Raw genomic sequence first — 14,004 nt, forward strand, 5'->3', positions numbered from 1 at the left:
AACGTGAAGTTTCTACATTCTCCGCGGTATGTAAATCAGCACTTGAATAGACCAATGGGACTCGCTATTTAAAGGAGTTTTTGGCACAGCCAAGGGCCCTTTTGTGCTGCAAATAGCCGCCATTATTAAAAATAGTTGTGCTGGCATATTTTGCATGGCACCCCTGTCCTTAGTATGGGGGGGGGAACTTGGTAACTGAAATTGTGAATGATGGTGGTGGGGTGTGGGGTACCACTCTCCTTCCCCGGGGAAGATTTTGTTCTCTCTGGGGCACTGATCTTACCCATTAAATGCGCTTGCGCGACTGATTCTGTTCTGAGCTCATACCAATTTTTTGGTTCCTGGAGAGCAAGGCATCCATCATCACGCCCTGCCAGCTCCAGGAAGGGGAGCGGCAGAGGCTGACAACCAGCAGAGGGCGCTGTGGGGTTGCTAATTTGGGAGCCTCCGGCGCCTACCAGGGGAAGCCTTTGAAAGGCCCACAGATCAGTTCCTACTTTCTCCCAGATCATCATGATTTCTTTCAGAAGTATATTTGCCTCTGTTCCTTTGGCCAGCACAAAATAGAAATGCGGAGGACCCGAACTCGCTGAGCTGGCTCACACGCACAGCCATTTCCCCGAAGTCCTCTTGACCGTGGCCGAAGGTGGTCTGGCGGATAAGAGGCAGGGATGGGAATGGAGCTGGCAGGTGGGCCACAAGGTGGGCCCCGGCTCTGCTGGGAATTTGACCACGGACACTTTGCAAGCCGCTGACCAAGGCATGGCACGTGGAGAATCCCGGCAGTGAATGGCTGCATGGCCCTAGGACCATGTGGTGGGCAGCGGGCTGGTCCTTGAAGCTTTGCAGGAAGCTGATCCCCCAGTGGGTAGCAGTAGCCTGGAGACTAATTGTCCTACATCTCAGTTCTGCTGTGGGTTTCTAAGTATAGGATTTTCTAAGCCTTAAAAAAAAAAAAAAAAAGCTTGGGACACATACGGGCCATTGAAAAGTTTTAGGGGAGGGAAAAAGGGCAACATTGGGAAGGCAGAGCCATTTGAGCCCTTTCCCCCAGAGTATCCCCTGCCTGTGATGTATTTGTATTCACCTCCAGGAGCATAACACACACACACACACACACACACACACACACACTCACACACACACACACACACACACACACACACACACACACACACGGCAATGGTTCAATGACAGGTTCGCAGATGAAAGAACAGTCTGCTAACGTCCAGCATTAAACGGAAAAAAAAATTAGCTCATGTTCATTCTTCAAGGAAAAGAGTAAACAGTGTCTGTTGTGAGCAGTTTGAGTGAATAAGGTTCATACCTTCAACAAATTTGTATTGAGTGTCAGGCACTGTTCTAGGCACTGGTGAGAGAGGGATGGATAAAGATAACAAAGGGTCTGATTCTCATTGGGAGGTAACTTAAAAAGATCTCAGATGGGGCTGGGGATGAGGATGGGTGGAGGCTGATGGGTGGGGGCAGTGGGCTAAGTGCCTGGCAGATAAGTATGGTCAAGGAGGCCTCTCTGGTGATTTGACATTTAAGCAGAGATCTGAAGAATGAGAAGGAACGGACATGCAAAGATCTGGGGGAAGAGTGTTCCCGAAAGGGGAAGCAGCATGTGCAAAGGCCCTGAGGTTGGGAAAAGTGTGGCACGTTTGAGGAAGGGAAAGAAGACTGGAGTGTTTGGAAGAGGGGTCAACACAGGGGTGGGTGGTACAGAGGAGATGAGAGAGCTAGGCAGAGGCCAGATCATGAGGGTCTTGTCATGACCTGTCATGGCAAAGGAGTTTGAAGGTTTCCTAAGTCCAGTGGGAAGCTATTGGAGGATGTGAAGCTGTGGATGGACAGGCTTCTGTTTACGTTCTTAAAAGATCAGTCTGCCTGCTATTTGGAAAATGGATCTTTGAGAGAAATGTCAAGAAACAGGGAGACAAGTTAGGTATCTATGGCAGGCACTCAGATCACAGACGATCGTGGCCTTGCTTTAAGGTGGTGCATGCAGATCTGAGATGTAGTTGAAACACAAGACCCACAGGACCAGCTGAGAGTTGGATGGATGGTGGGAGGGAAAGCGAGGCGGCAGGGAGGATGCTTAAGTCTTGGGCTTAAGCCAAATGTTGATGTCTTCTGTTGAGATGGTGAAGGCTGGAGAGAAGCAATTTTATCAGAGGGTAGCTGGGAATTAAGAGTTCTCCCATCAAGAACTCTCTGTTATAATGTCCCATCTTTCTCTGAGATCCCAGCTCTCAGGGCCCCTTCAGCATCTTTGCTCCTATTCTCTCTTCCTAGATGTCCCCCCTCTATTCACTAGCCTATCTAAAGCCTACCAGGCGTTTCCCCTCCTCCTTCTGACTTCTAGGACCTATGATCCACACCCCACCCATTAGTGCTCCATTATACTCTTTTCTGTATTGTTTGCTAATTGCCGTGTGTAGAAAACTTATTTCCTGGCCAGGCAGTAACTGCAGTCACTTTTCTCTTTAGAGTTGCAAGGATCACCTTCAAAAGGTGGCTTATTTCCTCTTAAGCACTTTGCTTGCAATTCAGGGTCTCTTGTTGGGGGTGGGAGTGGTGGGTGTGTGATACATGATATCTTGCTATGGTCTCCCGGCTCAAACAGCTCGACTTTGGCCTTGGGCAGGGGAAAACAGGAGAGTCATGCTTTTTTGCTCAGTTATTCTTAAAAACAAAAACAAAAACAAAACAACAACCGTATAAAGCTGGAAATGGTAGTAAGCCTGAAAATAGGCAGTGCTATGGAGTGTGCTTTTAAAGAGTTAAACGCCTAGACACCATTTGGTCCTTTTTGAGCTAATCCATAACTGATGTTAATACTGTCTTCTGGTTCTTAACCTTGTTGAAATATCTTCTTGTAAGTCACTCAGAGTTAACTGTCCTTTCCAGAGGTAGATTGGGGGTTATTCTGGGACTTCAGTCCAACTCAGCATCAAAACATTTGCAAATTACCTTGCTTTTTATGTACTGTGGTTTGGGGAGTAATTTTTGTGATCTAGGCTTTCACGGTTTGTCACTGAAAGAAATTCCCAGTAGATTCTTAGTCCCTTCTCTTCCAATGCTACTGAAGTTGTAGTTTTCCACAGGATGGAAATGGGGAGTACGATGCATATTTCAAATGAGTCCCTTTCTGTATCAGAGATCACTATGCTCTGAATATTGCATTTAACTAATTATTCAAATGGATTAATTTCCCAATCCATTTCTTTAGTGTTTGAGGATCTGGGAGAGAACATGAGAGCCCTGGGGCTCCATCCTGTTGACCACTTTATCAAAAGTTTTACGTCCAGGCACAGAGAAACAGACTTGTGGTTGCCAAGGGGAAGGGGGGTGGGGGAGGGATGGAGTGGAGGTTGGGTTTGGCAGATGTAAGCTTTTATATATAGAATGGATAAACAATAAGGTCCTACTGTATAGCACAGGGAATTATATTCGATATCCTATGATAAACCACAATGGAAAAGAATATTAAAAAAAAGAATGTATGTATATGTATAACTGAATCACTTTGCTGTACAGCAGAAATTAACACCACAGTGTAAATCAATTATACTTCAATTTTAAAAAAAGGTTTTAAGTCCACGTAGAAAGCACACATACTAAATTTGCAGGTGTATGAAGCTGGGACGGGTAAGGAATAGTAACGGGAATGAGGGATACGCTAGTTGCTTTGTGTGTGTTGCTTCTAATACTCACAGCAGCCTTGTGATGCTGGTGAGGCCATAGGTATAGCCATTTGGCATTTTGACCTTGGAGTCAGAGAACTGAGCCTGTGTGGCCTTGAAAGGTCACTTGCATTTTCTAATTGTTATTTTTCATATTTAAAACGTGGATGATACTAGTACTCACTTCCTGGGCTGGTCAGAACTCTGGGAGATCCTGCACAGAGAGGACTCAAAACAGTGCTTGGAACACAGAAAGTACTAGATAAACACTGGCAATCTTTATAGCCATCGATCTCAGTTTAGGTAAGGAGACAGGGGTTCAGAAGACCCAGGGGACTTGCCCAAGGTCACACAGCTGACATATGGCAGCACTGGGGTCAGAACCCATGGCTGTCCAGCTGGAGAGCCCTCCCTTTGTACTGTACCAGGCAAAGAATCAAGATCTCAAGAGATCTTCATGGGCCCAAACTGCAAAGTGAAAACGATTCCATTCAACAGGGATCAATGCAAAGACTTTCTTCACTGCCAAAAAATTTACTTATACAAGTAGAGGGATGCAGAGACCTGGCCTGATCATTCTGAAAAGACTTCAAGTCCACGAGCAGCAAGGACGTAAGCTTAATGGGAGAGCAGCATGGCTGTTAGGACAACACCTGCAATCCTGGGCGGCATTAGAGCATCCTATCCAGATCGGGGATGGTAATAATAGCCCTAGTGCACTTGGTAGTGATCACAGGACCTCCACTGCACAGTGACCAGGGCTGGGAATGACATTTCCAGCAGGACAGAGTGTGTCCTTTTTTTTTTTTTTTTTTTTGCGGTACGCGGGCCTCTCACTGTTGTGGCCTCTCCCGTTGCGGAGCACAGGCTCCGGACGCGCAGGCTCAGCGGCCATGGCTCACGGGCGCAGCCGCTCCGCGGCATGTGGGATCTTCCCGGACCGGGGCACGAACCCGCGTCCCCTGCATCGGCAGGCGGACTCTCAGCCACTGCGCCACCAGGGAAGCCCCAGAGTGTGTCTTTTTACTAAAGCAAAAGGTTTGGGAAACCAGGTCTCAGGAAGAACAGTTGGAAGGAATGAGGACCAGGGAGAGACTGGTCACTGTCCTTGGCTATTGGCAGCTCTCTCATTTGGAAGAACTGACTCTGTTTTGGGTGTCACTGGGGAGTGCAATTTAGGATCAAAATGAAGTGCTAGGAACATTTGCTTTGGTTATAAGGAACAGGAAGATAATTTCTAACAATCAGGACCTCAAAACACAGAAGGGGCTGTTTTACAGGTTAATAAACCTCCCGTCATCCCAGAGGAATTTAAACAGAGACTGAGCAGGCATTTCTCAGGACAGCAGAGAAGAATTACCCACAGGGAGATGTCGGGACTAAGTGATTTCTGACTAAGATGCACATTACAATGAACATTAGTAGTCTGAAAAGGGTGTGATCTCTATTAAAAATTCCTCAAAAACCCTTTCTCTTTCCCCTTTCCACAAGGATTGTCACCATTTACTTTCTTCATCCCTGCAGGTTGGAGCTTGGCAAAGGGAAAGCAGGAAACCAAGATGCTCGTGGCAAGGGGGTCTCGAGGACCCTTAGAATGGTAATAGGAAGCCAGTCCTCGGAGTCCTCCTTCCTTGTTGTGGGTGGCATCTGGGGCACAGGTGGGGAACCCAAAGGGGCCAAGGTGTTCCTACCTGGATTTAGGACTCTGAAGGTTTTGACGGCTGAGGAGTCGAGCGGCTGAGACCCGCTTTTTGTGGACACTGGATAAACCTGGGGGGAGAAGAACAACGGTCTTCCTGTGATGGAGTTAAACAGCTGTCAGTAAAAGGTCTCCAGCTTCTCCTGACACTCTCTTTACCGGGAGGACTGAACTAAGGGAGACCAAAGCAGTGAAGCCCACCTTCTCTAAGGACCTTTCGGACGTGAGAACTCCTGTCCTCCTTTCCCCCCCCCCCGTCAGGAACGTCTCCCCAGGTGCGTGGTGGGAGGTACCTTGTGTGAGTTCTGGAGCTTCGGCCACGTAGGTGAGGCGGAACTTGTTCCTCTTCCAACTGCGGTCATTGCTGATGAGGGAGTTGTTTGCCTTCTCAATGTTGACGTCATCTCCCACGCAGAACACATCACAGGCTGCCTGTGGCACACACGGGGCTTTCAGTGACCTCTTTCAGCCAGCAGCGTGCCTCCCAACAGCTCCAAGTCATAGCATGTATCCATCCATCCATCCGTCCACCCATCAACCCATCCACCGACTCATCCACCCACCCTCCTCCTCCCTCCATTCCTTCCTTCCTTCCGTTCATCCACCTATCCATCCATCCCTCCACCCATTCACCCATCCACCCACCCATCAACCCATCCACCCACTCATCTACCCACCCTCCCTCCCTCCCTCCATTCCTCCCTTCCATCCATTCATCCACCTATCCATCCATCCATCCATCCATCCATCCATCCATCCTCCTTTCCTCCCTTCCTCCCTCTCTCCCTTCCTCCCTCTCTCCCTTCCTTCTTTCCTTCCCTCCCTCCTTCCATCCATCCATCTATCCTTCTGTTCATCCACCCATCCATCCATTCCTCCATCCATCTACCCGTCCTCCCTCCATCCTCTCTTCCTCCCTTCCTTCCCTCCCTCCTTCCTTCCTCCCATCCATCCATCCACCCATCCATCCTTCTCTCCATCCATTTATCCACTCATCAACCAATCCACCCTTTTTGAGTACCTTTGATGGGCTGGACATACCACATTTACTATTGACTTTGGGACCTAACCTCTATTTAATATGTAACTCTCTTATGTCATTTATTTCTAAAACCAACTTTTGCAGAGGCTTAACATTAAACAAGAAAGTAAAAACCTTAGAAATTTCCTATCTTCCTCTAAAGATTTAAAAATTATAGTGAAGGCAGAATATATTACATGTTTGGATACCTGCGTATAAAATTTTTCTTTTTCTTTTTTTGCCAAGTTCCTAAGTTCCCCAACAGTAAGAATTACTGTTCAGAATTCAGATTTTTGGAGGTTAAAAACCATGGATAATTCCAAAGGTTTTCAAAGGTAGGTTTTTTTAATACCATTGTTGGGCCTCATGTTGATTTTAAAATAATCCAAATGTCCATTTGCTGATGAGTGGAGAAATAAAATATGGTATATCTGTAAAATGGAATATTATTCTGGCTGTAAAAAGGAATGAAGTACTGATATATGCTATAATGTGGATGCACCAGGAAAGCATTAAGCTAAGTGAAAGAAGTCAGTTATAACAGACCACATACTATGATTCCATTCATATCAAGTGTCCAGAATAGGCAATTTCATAGAGACACAAAGCAGATTTAGTGGTTGGTAGGGCTGGGAGTTGGCTGGGAGGATGACGGATGCGATAGCTTAAAGGGTATGATAGCTTGTAACAGGCCCTGCTTCTGGGATGCCCAATGTCGCCCGATTGAAGTCAAGAACAACACAATTATCTCCAGGTATAAACAGAGCCAAGTTATCTTGGTTCTCTTTGCCTAGGAAGAAATGCTGGCACAAGTTTATCAACACAGCCTCCTCACTCACATACCTTATAGCCCAGGGGCCTCAGTTTCCCCTTTTGCTCCTTTGTGAGGATGCAAAGTGTCAACTGACTGACAGAAGGTTGCACAGTCCCCTTTCTTCTGGGGCTGCTGATAACAGTGCATTCCAGGGCCAAAGAAGGAGCAGGTAAAGGTGGGTCCACATTCACTGCTTTTTTGTCTTCCCCAGGATGGCCAATTGCACCACGCCCCACATGCACATGGAGACCATTGCTCGTTTATTCTCGACCTCATATCTAGAATAACGCTCTCCAATAGGATGTCCTATCATGATGGAAACATTCTAATTGTCTCATATGGTAGCCACTAGTCACTAGTGGCTATTGAGCACATGAAATGTGGCTTGTGCAGCCAAGGAGTGGAATTTTAAATTCTACTTAATGTACATCTAGTTGTATATATGTTATTTCCAAGGTTGTACAATCACCACCACTATCCAGTTTCAGAACATTTCCCTCAACCCAGAAGAAACCCTGTACCCGTTAGCAGCCACACCCATTTTCCACTCCCGCCACCAAACCCCTGGCAACCACTCATCTACTTTCTGTCTCTATGGATTTGCCTATGCTGGACACTTCATGTAAATGGAATCATACAGTAAGTGTCCCGTGCGTCTGGGGTCTTTCCCTTAGCGCGTGTTTTCAAGGTTCATCCTTGTAGCGTGCATCAGCACGTCATTCCTTGTTATGTCCAAATAATATTCCATTGTACGGACACACAACATTTAATGTATCCATTCATCATATTGAATGTTACTCAGTTTACACTGAAATTTAAATGATCACTTGTTGCTAGTGGCTACCGTATAGGTCATTGAAGGTCTAGCACAAGAGGAATAAGATTGTCGAAGCAGACAAACGGGTGAGATCTGAGATCCAGCCCGAGGCATGGCCCCCTGGTTTGGTTAACCAACACTATGTTTTTTTTGTTTACTTGTCTACCAAATGTGAGTGAGGGATGGATTCCTCCCAGCCCTGAAATTCCAAGACTCTATAATTTTTTATAGACCAACTCTTTACCCTTAATACAGGAGGTTGGATTCTGGTTGGAAATTGTGTATCTTAGGACCACCCAAACTCATCTGAATTGTTTGAAGCTGTCTCCTGGTTGGATACGTGAGGGAAGTACCAAGGATTTTCTCAAGTTTCTTCTATCTCTGATGGTTTAGGTACTCTGTCCTTGGGGGTCACTGGGAACATGATTTCTCCCCCTGGGTCTCTGAGATCTGGGTAGATGGTTACCTTGAAGACCTTCTTGGCCCATGTCCTGAAAGCCTCTTCCTGCCCACAGAGCTCATCCCCCTCCCTCATCTTCAGGATCCTCTCCCCACCCAGCTCTTCCAGGAGGGTGTCCACAGCGTGTCCAAAGGCGCAGAAGTGAGGGTACGCCCGCGAGCCAAGGCCAAACACGGAGAACCTGCCAAGAAGACAACAGAAGTTCCAGGCTAGGGGACTAGGGAGGTGTTGCGGGGGGGGTGTCTGGGGTTATGGACTGTTATGTCCCCCCAAATTCATATGTTGAAGCTTTCTCTCCCAATGTGACTATATTTGCAGATGGGGCCTTCAAGGAGGTAACTGAGGTCAAATGAGGTCATAAGGGTGGGGCCCTAATCCAATAGGACTGGTGTCCTTTAAGAAGAGGGAGAGGCACCAGAGAGCCCTCTCTTTTTCTCTCCCCCCACCACACGCTCACAGAGGAAAGGCCATGTGAGGACACAGCAAGAAGGTGGCTGTCTGCAAGCCAGGAAGAGATGGCTCACCAGAAAACAATCCTACTGGTACCTTGATCTTGGACTTTTAGCCTCCAGAACTGTGAGAAAATAAATTTCTACTGTTGAAGTCCCCCAGTGCATGGTATTTTGTTATGGCTGCCCAAGCAGACAAAGACCTCTGGTATCTCCAGAAGGATGGTGTTTAGCCCGTGATGGTCAGACTACCCCAAGCCCATCTGGGGAAGGCCGTCTTTAAGCCTGGGAGCCCCCAGCCCTGCTCTCCCTTCCTTCTGGTCTCTGCTAGGTGTTACTGTCCTCAGGAGAAAAGTCCCAGTTGGTCCTAAGGAGGATGAGTTGGGGACAGTGGTGACCCAGAACAATTGGCTGTTTCTTGTGTGTCCACTTCTAAGCTGGACTAATTGGGGAAATGAGTCTACATTAGAGGAAGACTTGACTCTACTCATGATCCAATCAGGTTAGCTTTAAGTACAAAGAGAATGAAAACCCTAGCATAGCAGTTCTAGGGGACCTGTGGTAACGGGGAGATCAGGACTTGTCATTAACTCATCCAGTGTTGGTGTGTAAACAGGTTCTTCTAAAAGGGATTGAAAGGTTTATAAATGTGCTGGCTCCACCCCTTGCAATATCTGTGAAATCGATTTGCTTCACAAAATCTCTTTGCATAGATACCACCAAGAAAGTGTCGGTGTTTGAATCAATGGGCGTCAAGTTAATGAGATTTTTCTGAAGTCTGGGCAGTGGAGGGCTGTGTCCCAGGTGGCTCCTCAGTCCTGCAGAGACTTGATGTCACATTTCCAGGACTTGGTCCTGGCTGTGGGTCTTGACCTCACTGGGACTGGATGGACAGGTTTATAAGTGGGATACGAACAACACCCCAACCTGCTTCTTTCCCGTGTTGGCGGGTTCCGTGGTGACTGCCAGTTCAGACAAGCCTACTCCTTACAGGGTCTGGCTCTGCTCTTGAATCTCTTTTTTAGAATGATGGAGCCAGGGTGGTGAAAGATTGCGATGGAGGATGAGGGAAGGAGGTGGGGCAAGTTGGGAAGGGACCCTCTGTTATTGGAGAATGAATTTGAGTTGGGGTCCAGGAGTCTCAGAAGTGAAGTGAAGGTTAACATAGGTTAATATCTACTCCTTTTAAATCTACATTTATGCTTTTCATCTCATTCTCCTCTCCTCTCCTGCCCTTCTTTCCCTGGGGTTCCAGAGCCTTTCCAAGGGAAGGATGTGGGATTAGGTAGCATGTTTCCCCAGCAGTCCTTCACCCACAATCCTCCTTTAGCTGGATTCCTCACCTTTTCCCCGCAGGGCAGTGGCCTGACAGGTGGAAAGAGCAGGTGGCCAGGAGAGGACTGGTTAAAGGATGCAGGAAGCAGCACTTCTGCCTCCCAGCCATCCCTTAGCCTAACACAGATTTGGAAACTCTTCGCGCTAAGTCATGCCTTGCGGTTAAGGCATTGTTCCCTGAACCTCCAATATTTATTATGTTCGAGACATCCGCCATACTTGACTACCACCCATACTATTATTTACTTAGTAGTGCTGTTTACTTTGCTTTTAATTTGTACTCACTGGCTATTCAAACCCACTGGCGTTCACTAAGAGTTGGTCTGGGTGATTCATTCATTAACAAGCTTCCTGATGCACCTGAAGGCCTGTGTCACAGCCACTTCCTAGGTTCACATTTCATCACAGTCTTCATCTTATGGTTTCAAAATTCCTATTTTAAGCTTCCAAAACAGAAGTTGGCAAACTTATTATACATGGGGCCAGACAGTAAATATTTTCAGGCTTGTAGGACAAGAAGGAAAATCAAAGCTATTATGTAGATACCCATATGACAAAAAAGAAAATATATTCCTGCATAATTTTGGACAAAATTAAAAATACAATAATAATAGTTGCTGGGTACAATTTTTTAGTTATATATGTCTACTAATGAGAAGAATGGAATTCTTTTTTGGGGGGATAGCATTTTGCTTAATTGGGGTTCAAAGGTAATGTTTTCTATCATCAAATAAATTGTAATTGTTCTTCTGTAAAAACCAGTCTGAGCTCATGGTCTGTACAAAAGTATACAGTGGCCAGGCTGAATTTGGCCCATGGGCTGTAGTTTGCCAACCCCTGCTCTAAGCCATGATAGATTTAGTAAGGGAAAAATAGGTCTGACCGTCAAACCATGGATGTTTCAACGTCGAGCTAAAGAAAATGAACTGATGTCAAAACCCATCAGTTCAAGGGTGAACCAAGGGTGAACCCTAATGTAAACTATGGGCCCTGGGTGACAATGGTGTGTCAGTGTAGCTTCATCAGTTGTGTAAATGCACCACCGTGGTGGGGGATGCTGATGGCAGAGGAGGCTGTGTGTGTGTGGGGGGGTGGGGTGAGGTGGGGGGGGGCAGGGAGTATATGGGAAATCTGTGCCTTCTCCTCAGTTTTGCTGTGAAGCTAAAACTACTTTAAATAAATAAAGTTTATTAACAAGCGTACTGATGGGCACTTTCCTGGTGGTCCAGTGGTTAGGACTCAGCACTTTCACTGCCATGGCCCCGGGTTCGATCCCTGGTCAGGGAGCTAAGATCCCGAAAGCCGCGTGACTCAGCAAAAAAAAAAAAAAAAAAAAAAAAAAAAAAAATAGGGTACTGATGAAAACAATACTTGAATATCTAGGAACCCTGTGATCTCTAGCGTCTGCTAAGCACTGTCCTGAGCCAGTGTGGAGAAGGTTCAGTTGGTGAAGGTCTAAGAGATTCGTGGCTGGGCCTGAGCAACACTGCTTACATCAAGCCTCATCTTGACCAATGTCTGTCAAACCAAGGGCTTGACATCCAGTTTTCTTTCTTTCCAAATACCCATTAAATCATATTCACAACCATTGAAATATAAAACCTCTGTCCATGTACCATCTAAAACGCTCTCATGGGACGTGACTATGCTTTAGGGTGACACGGGGTCAGGACAGTATTTTTTTGAATCTGACTGCACATTGGAGGCAATTAGGGAGATTTAAAAACAGAGAAAAAGCAATGCTTGGGTCCAATTTTAGACCAACTACATCAGAATCTCTGGAAGTGGGGCGTGGTTATCTGTATACTGCAAACACCTCCAGGTGATTTTGATGAGCACCCAAGGGTGGGAACCCCTGGGTCATGGTAGTGTGTCCCCAGAAGAGAGGAGAATGAGATGAAAAGCATGAATGTAGATTTAAGAGGAGTAGATATTAACCTGTGTTAACTTTCACTTGAACTCTGAGACTCCTGGACACCAACTCAAGTTCATTCTCCAGTAACAGCACTTACAAAGGGAGCTCGCTGAGTGACGTGCGGGGCACTAACATCCTTCAGCACAAATGATGTGAAATTTGTGTGATGGGGTGAAACTTGGGTGACAGGGGCTCTGAAGTAGTGTGATAGGAAGAGGTCACAGGAGGGGTCCAGGCAGTGTGCTTTAATGGGGGCAGGATGTCCCCAAAGAGCCAGAGTGCAGCTGGTTATTCAAGGGATAAACAGACATGGAAGGGAGACCCCCCCACCCCCGGCCTCCAGGAAAGAGCCCACTTTGTAACTCAGTCCAGCTCCGCAAGAGCCTTCGTCGTCCCTGACACCCTGGGCCCCTCGCTCACCTCACATTCGCCAGGGGTCCCGCGCTCTCAAAGTTGTCTCTGAGGTCCGGCCCATCGCCCGATGATTTGCGGGAGTCGGAGTAGGAGGAAACACTGTTGAAACGAACCTTGTAGCTCCTGCCAAGATGAAAGAGAGTCTGTGAGCTCTGGCTTGGAGCCCCCTCCTGGGGTCAACACCCGACGGCTCTCCAAATCACCAGTCCTGGTTCTAGCGCCTCCCTTTGGGTCTTGAGTGAGACCATAACACACCTATGGCTTTGTCTAGAATGTATCAACTCACCCTTGCCTGCCAAAAATGACACCTAGACATCGTTTGATGCTACCTGTTGGTGGTTGCCAAGGGGAGGGGGTGGGGGGAGGGATGGAGTGGGAGGTTGGGGGGAGCAGATGTAAACTTTTATATACGGAATTGATAAACCACAAGGTCCTACTGTATCAGCACAGAGAACTATATTCCATATCCTATGATAAACCATAATGGAAAAGAATATGAAAAATAATGTATATATATGTATAACTGAATCACTTTGCTGTATAGCAGAAATTAACACAACATTGTAAATCAACTATACTTCAATAAAAAAAAATTAAAACTGAAAAAAAAAGAGAAAAGTTTCGGACCACACTTGAAAGAAAGAACAGTCCATTCCTTAGCCCATCAGACCACGTTTCCTTGCTTCCCAAATTTTAATGAGTACAGGAATCATTCCGAGACCTTGTTAAGCAGCACATCCCAATTCAGTAGGTCCAGGGTAGGGCCTCAGATTCTGCACTTCTAACAGGAGATGCTGCTGGTCTCCTCTCCTCACACTGAGTAGCCAAGAACTACCCTCGTGCTGTCTACTACAGTAGCCATTGGCTGTGTGTGGCTGTTTAAAGTTAAATTCACTCAAATTCGATACAATGAACCATTCTGTTCCCCACGTGCTCTAGCCTCGTGTCAAGTTCTCAACGGCCATGAGTGGCTAGTGGCTGCCGTACAGGAGGGTACAGATATAGAACATTTATATGCCTGTAGAAAGGTTTATTGGATGGTGCAGGACTACCCCATTCAACATTCTCTTTCTTTTTAAAAATTTTTTTCCATTTTTAAAAAGTGAAGTATAGCTGATGTACGATATTAAGTTACAGGTGTGTAATATAGTGATTCACAATTTTTAAATGTTATATACTCCATTTATAATTATTATAAAATATTGACTATATTCTCTGTGTTGTACAATATAACATTGTAGCTTATTTCATACACAATAGTTTGTACCTCTTAATCCCCTATCCCTATCTTGCACCTCCCCCTTCCCTCTCCCCACTGGTAACCATCACAACATTCTCTTTCGATAAAGTTTTGGTCTTTAGACATTTCAAGGGTCTCTCACATTTCACAT

The 14,004-nt window shown here is 46.2% G+C and overlaps 1 protein-coding gene across 2 annotated transcripts in view; it reads right to left on the reverse strand.

The window, feature by feature from the left end:
* The window catches only part of NOS1 (nitric oxide synthase 1), a 181,195-nt gene that overhangs the window by 14,418 nt on the left and 152,773 nt on the right, over positions 1-14,004 (reverse strand). For both annotated transcript variants that reach the window (XM_060170350.1, XM_060170349.1), the window contains 4 exons: positions 12,620-12,736; positions 8,507-8,681; positions 5,682-5,820; positions 5,381-5,459 (listed from right to left, as the gene is read on the reverse strand). In XM_060170350.1, coding sequence (XP_060026333.1) covers positions 5,381-5,459; positions 5,682-5,820; positions 8,507-8,681; positions 12,620-12,736 — 510 coding nt within the window. The remainder of the gene's footprint in view (positions 1-5,380; positions 5,460-5,681; positions 5,821-8,506; positions 8,682-12,619; positions 12,737-14,004) is intronic.

Source organism: Lagenorhynchus albirostris, chromosome 14 (assembly GCF_949774975.1).
Source record: "Lagenorhynchus albirostris chromosome 14, mLagAlb1.1, whole genome shotgun sequence".
NCBI classification, from domain to species: Eukaryota; Metazoa; Chordata; class Mammalia; order Artiodactyla; family Delphinidae; genus Lagenorhynchus; species Lagenorhynchus albirostris.